Genomic DNA, 13,040 nt, shown 5'->3' with positions numbered 1-13,040 from the left:
TTGTACTTCTAATCAATAGTTAACATGTTTGACTTGTAAATAAATTAATAAACATGATAATTCTCCTTTTATAATATAAATCATTGCCTTTTCTAATGTATCAGAACATGTCACTGAATCAGTTTTGGACATCCTTGTTGTCAGCTAAACTTGGGATACATGTACATTTTGCATATGTGTCAAACATGGCTTTTGATTAGAAACTTGGATTTTCATATCTAATATCACCTTTGATGAGTGATATTAGGAAAAAAGACATTGCTGTGATTTCCAATTAACTCTGAATGAAAAATGCAAACAAACAAAAGGCTGTATGAATATAAACTTTTTTTTTATTATTTTTCAATTTTACTCCCAATAATTCCACTTAGAAGTCTCTGCACTGACCAGGGATCAGATTTCAGGTTGTTTGCTGAATGTTTCCATAGTAACCAGTTAGACTTAGTTGTTAAGTTAGACACTGTGTTTATGTGCACTGGTGAAAGCGTTCAGTCAACCCAGCATCTCAAAATGGTAGAAGAGAAACAGCATTTTTCTGTGAGCAGCGGTGGTAAATGGGTGAGGAATTCTTCAATTTATCACCAAATACAAATCCTAACTCTCAAACCAGGATTTTTATCTAATTTAATTTAAATGTTCATTTAAGTTTGCTCATGCAGATGTTTCTGAAAGCGAAGCAATGGGAAGAGAAACTTGTACAACCACTGGACTCATGCTGAGTCAGCTCGGGACATCACCTCAGGGCTTGAGCTTGGAGCGGTTTCCTAAATGGAAAACTCATCAGGTTTGTCTATAACATGATGCCTGGCTCTCCCAACTTTACAGGAAATTACAAATTTTTTAAAACTTATCTTCTGGTTTAATATTTTTTACATTTCAAGTTTTCTTCACAGAAATCTAGAGAGTTTCCACACTCTCGCCATGACAACAAGCATGCTTTAAAGGACGACATCACAATCTTCTCTGATGTATGGAGCGTAAAAACAATATTCGATAACTGCTCAGATCCATGTTTTGTTTATAGTGACCTGTATCTACTCTGTTGGTTTACATCAGGGTGTGGGACTGAGGAAATGTCCTGATAATCTCAGACAGCATAATTCCCATTTCTGCCTCCGTGACAGTGGAGCTGAGACCCAGGTCAGCCACAGTATCTACAAAACAGACTTCACGTCAACGGAGGTCAGCGATGTTCCAGAGAGAAGTAGGCGGTTCCCTCGAAATCACAAACAGAAGTCAGCAGAGGCAGCAAAAGCTCAGGCAGGAGAGCAGTTCATGTGGTTCGAACAACACAACGTGCACTGTCCAGACTCTCTGGAAATGCTGGCATCTGCCAGAAGATCAGCACCTTCAAAGATCAGAAATATTTGAATGGACAGGGAAAAAAACCCAGAATCAAATAGAACAGCTTATCTTATTTGATGATTCTGGAGCTTGAGCTGGTTGGACCTTAACGTGTCATGTAAGCAAAGCTTGCAAAATTTCCATCTTAAAATGTGCATGAAACATTTAGAAGATTTTGATTGTTAAGCTCTATCTTTACATGTTGTTTTAATATTTTCATTTTACAGCAGGCTTGAAAACATTCTGAAAGGTTCTCGTGCTTACAAATAGAAAACATTCCAATAAAATCTGATTAAAAGAAAAATACTTCTAACTTCATTATGATGCATGAAAGTCAAGTTTTTCACGTAGCAGCGTGTGGATCAGATCTGAATCACTGCTGAACCTTTTTACAATGCAACTTCTTTTTATGCAAAGATGAAATTCAGGCATTTGGGAATCTATATCACAGATTTTGTAGATTTCTTTTTTCATTTTAAATGCCCTAATAGGAATAACATATTGAAAACAATGTCACTTATTGTTTTCAAATAATACTTCATTATTAATGTAATTTGCTATTTTGCCAGAAGGGGGCAGCATGTTCATATTCTTCTGTTTTCCTGGCCAAGTTGCTGGATAGAACAAATAAGAGCCAATGTGTCATGTGCTTTAAAATAGAACAAACATGTGTGAAAAATAATTTCCAAAAGAATCCAGCTATTTGATTCTGTTCAATTAAATCAGAGCGTGTCCAATAAATTACGCCTGACTTGAGTCATGGTGGATGGGTTTGTTACGCCCCAGGGCCCAAAAGGATGTTTGTGCACGTAGCCAGTAACTGACAGGAGGAAGTGTGGGAGAGTTGGTGTGAGAACACTACAAAAAATAAAAATAAAAAAGTGAAGACTACAGAGTATCTACTGACCAGCTGCTTTTTTTTTCCTTTTTTGTAAGTGCTCGCAGGGATTTGAGCTTTTCCCACAAGATTTCCATCAGCTGTTGGCCTAAAATCACATCAAGAATCAACTGTAGAGGCTTGTTACCTTTAAAAGGAAAAGTAAACTAACAATCGATTTAAAATGCTTGTGATGTTAACATTTTATTTACCCACCACTGCCCAAAAAACTGATCCCTGGTTGCAGGTGCAGGAGTAAATAAGAGGATTATAATGACCACAGTCGCTTAGCTCTGCTTCAGCTCCATTTTTTTTGTCTATTTTGGTGGACTAGTGTGGCTTAAATGAATCTAAAGTGCAGCAGCTGTGCTTAAGAGGGATGGAAATGCTTCTCAATGAAGCTGTAAAATACATTCTCTGCAAAGAAGCCTCAGACACTTGATGATCAGAAGCTCTGCAGGCCTGTCACTGCACCAGCAAGGCTTCTTATGCTTCACCGAGCAGGGAACACTCTTAGGAGAGTGAAGCTGGGTGTCAATAAAGTTCAGCATGTGACATTTTTGGCAAGATGCACGTTAGAGGCAAAACTACAGGTATATGTAAATACAATTGCTTGGTGGAATATCAAACCTCCTTCCAAGGACAAAAGACACGTGTTCAACCACCAAAGCCTTGTACCTCATGAATATTAAACCAGACACTTTGAATACTACCTCTTTGGTGTTCGGAGGCTCTAGTCTGGATTCTTACCATTTGCTGTGATTTATTCGCAGGTGCACGAGCCTCTTTGATGTGCTGAGTTGAGAGGTTTTGCACCTGTGAGAGAGAGAGAGAGAGAGAGAGAGAGAGAGAGAGAGAGAGAGAGAGAGAGAGAGAGAGAGAGAGAGAGAGAGAGAGAGAGAGAGAGAGAGAGAGAGAGAGAGATGCTTTGAAAACAAGAGGAGGATTTGCCAGACAGTCAAAATAACAGCAACAGAAGGAAGTATTATGTTGCCATGGCGCATCGTGTGCATTTTCATCTCAAAAAGGCTGCTATGGTGTTTTGACATGCTCAGCTGTGTGCAAAAAAATTATTTTGTTGTCAATTTAGACCTACCTCCACCCCCAACCCCCTCGCATCAGTTTTGACATTGTTAGATTGTGCATTTTGTCCATTACCTAAGATAGGGCTTAAGAGTGTTGCCATGGAGATATCAAAGGACGTATTTTTTGATGTTCTTCTGCCAATTATAACTAATTTCTACCACTTCTTATGTCTTATGCATAAAGATGCCAAGGGATCAGTGAGGCTTTCATTTATGTTCAACATTTCATCTAATAAAAGTCATGCTTTCCAAATAAAGTCCAAAACAGCCTTTTAGTTGAATCCTGCGGGTATGTTGGATTATACCGTTTTTTCCAAATCGTCCAACAGAGAGGCGTCCCCTTTGGCGAGTGTAGTCCTGTAATGGTCAGAAGCCCTCCAGAGTCTTAAGGTAGTGATAAAGGTGGCTGGTTATCTCATTTCCACTGAGAACCAGATAAAATCCCGAGAACCTTCCCATCAGTCGAGGAGTTTGTTCAGCAGAGATAAGAGTTCCCCTGCCAAAACTCAAAAAAGGTCAGTGTTTGTGTGTATTTGTAGGTTTATAGCACTTTGAAGTGTTCTACTTCCAATCTTGTCCCTGTCCTTGCTGTGAGCTTTGCCAACCCTGCTCCAAGCACCGCCTCAGAAGATCAGACCAACGCTGGCTCTACTGCCTCCATGTATTTTTTAAACCTCAGGTCTATACAGTCTGCATGCTAATTTGTGTGTAGGTGGTGAGAACAATCACATTAGACTGGCTGTAAACAAAAACCTAAAAGGCATCAGCATGCTCAAGTGTCCCACCAGGGAGATAGCAAGATAGTAGTTTATACAAGGAAAGATGATTTAATAATTCATTGTTTATATGAAGGAGATTGCTTTGAATTTGTAACCAGTTCTGCTGCAGCCACTGATTAGCAAATGAAATGTCTAATGGATGGTTTCATGGAATTAGATGGCTGATTGCTGGTTTTCAGGCAGAATTAATTGTTTTGTTTTTGTATTTTGTTACATAAATTAACAAAACTAAGCGACATATTTAGGCCTCTTCCATTTAGACCTTAAAGAGCAAGTCACGCCCTACCAGAGTTTTACTCCACTCCCACTTCCTGATTGAAAAATGCAACAAATGCTGTTTGCTGGCAGACCGAGAGGGCAGAGCAGCTAACAAATACACACGCAGGGCTAGTTCGAGTTGAGCAGCGCCTCGCCTGGAAAATAGACGAGAGCAGACGTACGCAGCAGGGGGAGTGGCTGAAAGTCGGCGGACGGATTTCCCTACATGTGTAGCTCACGGGTGACGATGGATGAAGATATCGCGTTAGAGTTCATACTTGTTTAATTTTTCATTTTAATTCTGGTGCCTGTTAGCAACCGAAACACATCCTCACATGCTTGTGGATAATATAATGCATATGGAGACATGACTGTAATAATAAGTAAAGGTTATCAGCTGTAGGTTTAGTGTGCTCACAGGAAACGTGACAAAAGAACACAAACCACATTTCTCTTTATGGCCTGTATTGTTGTCATCATCAACGTAACATGATTTACAGAACACATGTGACCAACTAACATTTCATGTTCTACCACCGGATGTTCGGATCATAATGTGAACCAATCAGATCTTAGATCAGGTGAGGGCCAGGCGTTTCCCGTCATCCCCTAGGTTTTACAGCCGAGGGAGAGCAACTGCAGCACCTTGGTCCAAAATCTGCGGCCGCCTTGATCTCACGAGGTTATCGTTGCCTACGTATGCATGACGTCAGAGCAAGTCGGCATCAAGTCGGACACAAATCTAACCGGCATGCACTGCTCGCCGATCACCGCTGATATAATCTGCGCAGAACTGGCTCATCTCGAACAAGCCCACAGGCTCACAGTGACATTGTGACATCATAATGTAGCTCTTAGCCAATAGCGATGGCAGATTTAAATTCAAATGCAGTGAAGAGTTTTTACCTGAAGACAGTACAACACTGGCAGTTTTAGGCAGAATATTTAAATTTTAACTAAGATGCACCAAAGTGCCAAATTATTGACTACACGTGTCTTCAGCACGATTGTACACTCATTTATATTGTTTATCAGCAAAAAAAAGTTGATTTGGGGGTGACTTGCTCTTTAAGAAATCTATACTTTTTCGTTAAATTGATTTTTACTTCGTAGTTTCAGCTACTTAGTACACTGAAGTACAGCATGACTAATGATAAATCTGTAATTTCAGGTTTTGAGGGTTGTTTTCAAACAAAATTATAATTTTAAAGTTATTTGAGAGGTTGTGATTTCTTTGTCCTATGAACAAACATGCTATGACAAATCAGATATTTCATTGCACAAAACACATCTCAGACATTAGCTTGGTTTGGATTGAAGCATGTGTATAATATCATTATGTGTTTTCAAAGTACATTAGAGGTTCAATCTCCTGGCTCCATCTGTACGACTCAATCATAACTGCAACAGAACCAACATGTTATCTTATTTGACATGCATTGCAATTGTTCCAAGGCAGGCTTTGGAGCCAGTGGAACTGTATTAGATACAGTGGAAAGAATCTCCAACAATACAAGGGCTTTAATTCAGGAAATTAGATCATAATTATATATCAGCAAGTAAAATTAATCACATTGGACACATTTGATAATTGAAGCTGAAACATTTGATCTAAGTTCTGTTTTTAGATATATTATTTGCACAACTGTATACAGAGAAGACTATAGAGCCCTTTTCAGATAGACATTCTGGAATATGTGTGGACAATTCAATCCGTTTTTTAACCGGAACTGTGTTTTCAGACACACCGCTTTTGTACTGGAACTTGTCCTTTCGGCTGCCTTCACACAGCAAGGAAAAGTTCCAGATGTCTGGGGGAGGGGGGGAGGGGATCAGACTTATGTTAAGCATAATTCTGCGCACACAAAGTTGCATAAGAGACCTGGATGATGAAGCTCAATGGTTAAATGAATCACGGAAGCAGTGTGATGCGCTCCGTCGCGCGTCTAGACGGTACCGTAGGAGGCGAGCTGCCATGGTTCGCCGCATGCTACAGCAGCGGGCTATCTAGGTGCGCACAGCGTCCCCCGGTCCCCTTCTCCTCCCTGTCCGGAACTCGACCTCACCAGTCTGAAGCAGCCACCTTGTCTGTAACAAGTCCGGACCTGTTACTAGGGGCGTCGTCCGGTTAAATTACGGAAAACGTTATCTGGATGTTTGTATTCAGACACAAAGGTCTTACGGACAGAGTCCGGAACATTTCCGTTTTTCATGGCCTGTCTGAAGGGGGCTTCAGTGATAGTGTGATCTGCATGGAAGAATGGGCCAAAATACCAGCTAGAAAATGTGCAAACCTGGTGTTTTGGCCCATTCTTCCATGCAGATCTTCTATACGGCTGTGACGTTTTGGGACCATCTTTGGGAAACACAATCTTTCAACTCCCTCTACAGATTCTATATTTTATTCAAGTCTGAAGACTGGCTAAGCCACTCCAGAACCCTGGAATGCTTTTTACATAGACACTCCTTATATACCTGGGCGGTGTGTTTGGGACCATTGTCCTGCTGCAAGATTAAGCCACATTTAATATTCAATGCTTTCACTGATGGAAGGAGGCTTTTGCCCCAAATCTCATGATACAAGAGTCCATTCATCCTTTCTTTAATGCAGATCAGTTGTCTTGTCCCCTTTGCAGAAAAGCAGCCCAAATATAATGTTTGCACTCCCGTGCTTCACAGAAGGCTTGGGATGCAGCTGAGCATCCATCCTCCCCCAAACATGGCAAATGGCATTTAAACCAAACAGGGTCAGTGGCTAAGATGGGAAGGAGTGGAGAAGAGGAAGAGCTCCTGGAAGGATCTATGGGAGATGGAAGCATTAGAGTGAACTTTACTATTAAAGTATATTTTGCCGACCCCCAAGAATCTTAACCAGTGGTATAGAGAAGAGCCAACATGCTCACTTAAACCTGTATCTCTCAGGGCTGTTACACCTGGCGGCACAATCAGGTGTTTCAGTGTTTTGAAGGAGTGCTGGAAAAGCAAAAGGCAAAAATGAATGCCCTACCCCCTCTGTTAACTGAGCGACCAGGTTCATTGGAGGGCGATGAAGGATCTCTCTAGAGCTGCAGAAAGGAGCAGCCAGTGGATCTGGTTGAAGAGATAGAATCCTAGCTGGGCCTCAGCTGGGTAGATGGCGACTTGGGGGATGAACCCGAGATGCTGGGAGTCACTGCTGAATCCCCTTGAGATGTTGTGGGCCTATCAGCGAAATGTTGAGGAAGGAGTGCGTCCACTTGAGACCCCAGAGAGATACCATCATTCAGCTGATTATCCCACAGAGTCCAAGCTGCAGGTCTTATGTATGCAAGTAGAGATTAATACTTTGAAACAAACTTTAGACTTGTCTGACCACATGACATTTTACCAATCCTCCTTTGGATCATCCAGGGCCCAGGCATGTGCTGGCTCAGGGAGGGAGACCTCTTGAGTGTTGTAGAGTTTTAATCTATGATGGAATAATGTGTTGGGTTGGATTGAAGTCCAGGGACAGACTGGCCATCTGTGAGTTTTGGAGAATCCCAGAAGAACCAGTGTGCTCTGTGGTCAATGTTGGATGTCAAATATCACAATAAACCATTTTCATCCATATTTTACAATAACATCATCAATCATAGGGCCCGCATTTGCAAGTCAGGGGCACATGGCACTGTTCAAATGTTTTAAACCAGCTCTAATTTCTAAATATATTGTTTCCAAGGAGCTAGACTTTATTGAGACAGTTTAAAGTGATTGTAAATTGTCAAGCATATTTGAATGCCTCTAAGTTTTCCCCCCTTTGGATCTTGGCAGCTTTCCCACTTATTCTCAGTCTTTGTGTCTGACCATGACAGTGATGTTCATAGAAATAGTGACTGCTCAAAGTGGATGATTTAGAGGAAAAAAGTAGAAAAATCAGGTTTGAATGAAGACTTTTACACAGTACTGGACAAATGAAAAGAGAAGAATGAAGGGCATCTCAGAGATTGAACAAGTTTAAAATATTACAGGTTGTCACAAAACAACCCCCCCCGTCTGCTTATTCAACTAAGGACTGCAAGGTGGCACAGTTGGTATTGGTACCTTTAAGCAAGAAGGTTGCAGGTTAAAAACCCTGCTGTGTAGAGTTTGAATGCTCTTGTGGGCCCTAGACCAGTGATTCCCAAACTTTTTTCACGAGAACCCCCTTTTCCTGTGTCCAAGACTAGCAGGGTCCCCAACCCCTACTTCCAGCCATATGCACACAAATAAAAGTGATTAACAACAAACTCCATAAAGACATACAGAGTTTTAACTCAGATCCAGGGTTGGGAACCACTGCTCTAGATTGCCCCTCACTGTTCTCTTGAACTGTAGACTGGCTTTGGGACTCTGAACTGTCTTACCCATTTGCACTGCTGTTACACACATTTATATACAAATACATACACACAAACATATATATACATTTTTGTCACTTTATGCTTATGTATTGCACGAGGAGCCTGCACAAAACATATATTCGTTCAACTAAATATTTTGAATGTAGAGAATGATAACATTTTTTATCCTGAATGTTGTTTGAGTGGTTGTGTGAATTGTTGTTTGTCCCTCTGTGCCCCTGTGATGGACTGGAGACTTGTCCAGGGTGTCTCCTGCCTCTTGCCTGATAATTGCAGAAGATAGACGCCAGCTCTGTGCAACCCTAGTGAGGATGGAGCGATAAAGAAGAAGAATGAGTGGGTGGTTGACTTTAGGTTCATTCAGCTCAATGGGAAGCTTTTAACTATCTGACATTACCAATAAATGTAAATAACGCTTCCAGCTGCTCAATCCTACATCCATTTTTAGGAAATGTGTAACAAATCATCAAACTTTGCACTTATAATTATCTACACTTTCTTATTTAGGCAGAATTGAAAGTTAGAGTTAAATTAACTGCATTTCTTCTTTTATAAGAAAGACATAAGCATCCATTTAAAGTAACATTTCACTATAAAGGTAACATAGTGTTCATTTATACGAGGTTATTTTTAATGGTAAAACACATTTTTGATGAATAAATGAATGCATGAATGAATCAACTAAATAAACGTGGATCATCGGTTTTACTATTCGAACTCGTGAATAAATTGGACATTGTGCATGGAGCAGAACGTTAAAGAAAAGCTAGGCGATATGCAATTCAAAGCAAAAGAGTCTGGATTCAAGGTTGCAGTGAAATATTCATTCAGATGTAGTAAAGACTGGCGCAGCACAAGAATAACCCCCTTTAAAGATTAACATAACCCTTGGAGGTGTTATTGTATCCCTATAACCAAGTCAAGACCTTAGCAGGTGCAGAACAGCTCTCCCTCTCTGTGAGTTACTGCTTTAAGTCCATCAAATTTCGTAGCACAATCATGAGCCTCCTGTTCCCTCTCTGGAGTAGAAGAATTACTTTGCATTTTAAAAAGGTCAAACACTCAGATCTCTGCCAAGAGGAACTGAGGGAAGAAATAATGTCTCTTTGCAGAAATATGCAGTCACACATCGCTGATCCTCTCAAATACTCTGTATATTGAACAGATTAGAAGTGTGTTGGCTGACATCCTTTAACAAGTACATTTACAAAACCAAATCACGACTGCAAACATTAATGTGGTGAAAATTTTAATCATCCTCCAAGCGGCATTGGTTTTTGTATTTATTGTGAGCGAGACAAATTGTAATGGGAATAATGTTTCACTTTTAGACACGAGGGTCTCTAAAGGGTATCATTCTTCCACTTGCTTTGGTTTTATGTCATTATAAATATATTTTATATTTGCTACTGATGCTACTTGTTTTCCCCTCATTCTTTCTGCAAAACAACTGCAGATTTGTTGCAATTTTTTGGTGTATCTGAACTATGAGTGGCCAACAAAACAGCCCAAAAGCATGACATTACCACCCCCATGCTTTACAGAAGGTATGGTGTTTGGATGCAACTCAGGATTGTTTCTCCTCCAAACATGATGAATAGAGTTTTTACCAAAATGTTCCATTTTGGTTTCATCTGACCATATGGCTTTCTCCCAATCCTCTTCTGGGTCATCCAAATGCTCTCTAGCAAACTTCAGATGGGCTTGCAAACCTGTACTGGCTTAAGTCTGATTTATACTTCTCCATCTGCGTCGGTGCGGAGACACGCAACGCCATTATGCGTCTGTGCAAGAAATCTCCGACGGGCTCACAGAGTGACGGAGACATGCCCAAAATTCTAAACATCCATTTAAAAGGACCGCAAGCTTGAGATTGGTCAGGATGCTGCTTCCTGTAAATTTGTCACCAGCACCGCTGTTGCCCTGTTAAAAAGTAAAAAGGTATTTAGCGGCAGACCCAGGACAGATTCAGGAACACATCACGGAAAAAGTCCAAAAATATGAAGGTTTATTGATAGAAGGAGTACAAAATACAGAGCAAACGTGGAAGGAAATGACGGGAAACGTGGGTTCAGAGGTGGCAATCACATAAAGAGGTGGAGGAGAATGAAGGACAAATTTGTCCGTGTTATAACGCCTCTGAAATATATAAACACATTAATAAAAACACTATAGTGGACTGGATACATACGTGTTATGGTGGCAGGATACCACAGAAAGAGCTATGCCCTCTGTTGTCCTGGCAGGAAATTGTTTTGCAACACTTTGCCGTCTCTCCATTGCGGAGCTCACGGAGAAGTCAGGCTTTAAGCAGGGGGACACGTCTGACACTGCATGATTTGAGTCCCTGGTGGGATAGTGTGTTACTGCCTTTGTAACTTTGGTTTCAGCTCTCTGCAGGTCATTCATAGGTCTCCCTGTGTAGTTCTGGAATTTTTGATCAATGTTCTTGTAATAATTTTGACCCCACGTGGAGCCCCTGATAGAAGAAGATTATGAGTGGTCTTGTATGTCTTACACTTCCTAATAGATGCTCCAACAGTTGATTTCTTCTCAACAAGCTGCTTACCTATTGCAGATTCAGTCTTACCAGCTTGGTGCAAGTCTCCAATGTTGTTTCTGGTGTCCTCTGACATCTCTTTGGTGTTGGCCCTAGTGGAGTTTGATGTGTGACTGTTTGAGGTTGTGGACAGGTGTCTTTTATACTGATAAGGAGTTCCAGCAGGTGCCATTATTACAGGTAATGAGTGGAGGTCAGAGGAGGTCAGGAGTTCAAGAGGATGTTGGAAGAGATGGATGAGCCGCCTGATGTTGTGTGTGTACAGGAAACGTGGTTGAAACCGATGGTGGAATTTAAATTGTATGGTTATGTTTGTGAAAGGAGAGATAGGGTGGGTAGACCGGGGATTGCGCCATGTTTCTCAAAGATGGGCTGCAGTATCTTCGGAGACTGGTTGCGGGTGACCTGGCGTGTGTGGTTGTTGAGGTGTGGTCTGTTAAAGGCGTGTTGTCGGTGGTGAATTTTTATAATCCTGGTGTGGGCTTGGTGGGGGACGATCTTCACGGATTGTTGTGGGGAGAAGCAGCACTGGTGTTGTGGGTCGGGGATTTTAATGCCCATAGTGGTTTGTGGGGGGACCGGTGCACTGATGAGAATGGTAAAGTTTTGGAGGATTTTTTAGATCGGTCGGGGCTGGTGGTGCCGAATGATGGGAGGCCTACTTGGTTCAGGGGGGATGGTTTGTGTTCGTCAGGGTTAGATCTGACGTTCGCTTCGGCTGACTTGGCAGCAGTGGTTTATATGTGGGAGGTGTTGGAGCATCTAGCCATGGGTAGTTATCATCTGCCAGATTTGTGCGGGTTTGGTAGGGAGTTGGTAGAGGCTTCGAGCAGTCTGGCTATGGGGTTTCATTTTAAGCGTGCTCGTTGGTCCTTGTATTCGCAACAGCTGGAACAGATTCACCTTCTCCCCATCATCTGACACCAACCAGCCTCCGTCTACAAGCACTGGAATCCTGTGCTCAACCCGCGCACCTGACATCCTGCGAACCATACCCCACAGTGACGTGAAAGTGGTATGAGGCCCCAACGTGCCACAAAAGTCCCTCCAGCCTGCCTTCTTCGCAGCCGTCACCACCCTTGTAGCCTGCGCTCTCAACCTCTTATAAGCCAGCACCTACTCTTCCACTGGATGCTTCCTAAGCTGTCTATACGCACGATTCCTGGACCGTATTGCTATGCCACACGCTTCAGTCCAACACAAGACCATCGACCGTCGACGTCATCGAGGCTTCGCTACAGCTCTACCTGGGTCTTCCCTTGGGTTACTCCTCCTAGTTGGACGTGCCCGGAAAACTTCACCAGGAAGGTGTCCAGGAAGTTTCCTGACCAGATGCTCAAGCCACCTCAACCAACTACTCTCGACGTGGAGGAGCAACGGGTCTACTCCAAACCCCTCCCGGATGACCGAGCTTCTCACCCTATCTCCAAGGGAGAGCCCAGCCACCCTGCGGAGAAAACTCATTTTGGCCACTTGTATCCACGATCTTATTCTTTCGGTCACTACCCAAAGCTTGTGACCATAGGTGAGGGTAGGAACGTAGATCGGCCAGTAAATTGAGAGCTATGCCTTCTGGCTCAACTCTCTCTTCACCACGACAGATCGGTACAGCACCCACATCACTGCAGACGCAGCACCAATCCACCTATCGATCTCACGCTCCAGCTTTCCCTCACTCGTGAACAAGACGCCAAGATACTTAAACTCCTCCACTTGAGGCAGGACCTCGTCCCTGACCCGAAGAAGGCATTCTACCCTTTTCCAACTCAAGACCAT

General features: G+C 42.3%; 1 protein-coding gene across 2 annotated transcripts; it reads left to right on the top strand.

The window, feature by feature from the left end:
- The first annotated feature begins 75 nt into the window (after positions 1-75).
- Positions 76-1,641, top strand: tex36 (testis expressed 36). Of its 2 annotated transcripts, none has more exons than XM_015944845.3 (4): positions 76-558; positions 647-784; positions 894-968; positions 1,057-1,641. In XM_015944845.3, exons 1-4 carry the CDS (start codon positions 292-294, stop codon positions 1,369-1,371), a joined length of 795 nt encoding a protein of 264 aa, XP_015800331.3. In that variant the 5' UTR covers positions 76-291; the 3' UTR covers positions 1,372-1,641. The 2 variants fall into 2 exon arrangements, with proteins under 2 accessions (XP_015800331.3, XP_070398648.1); XM_070542547.1 differs by having other exon boundaries at positions 882-968.
- Positions 1,642-13,040: the final 11,399 nt, after the last annotated feature.

This window comes from Nothobranchius furzeri, chromosome 12 (assembly GCF_043380555.1).
Source record: "Nothobranchius furzeri strain GRZ-AD chromosome 12, NfurGRZ-RIMD1, whole genome shotgun sequence".
NCBI lineage: Eukaryota > Metazoa > Chordata > Actinopteri > Cyprinodontiformes > Nothobranchiidae > Nothobranchius > Nothobranchius furzeri.
The sequence above is the reverse complement of the archived record's forward strand: the minus strand, read 5'-3'. Positions and strand labels throughout refer to the sequence as shown.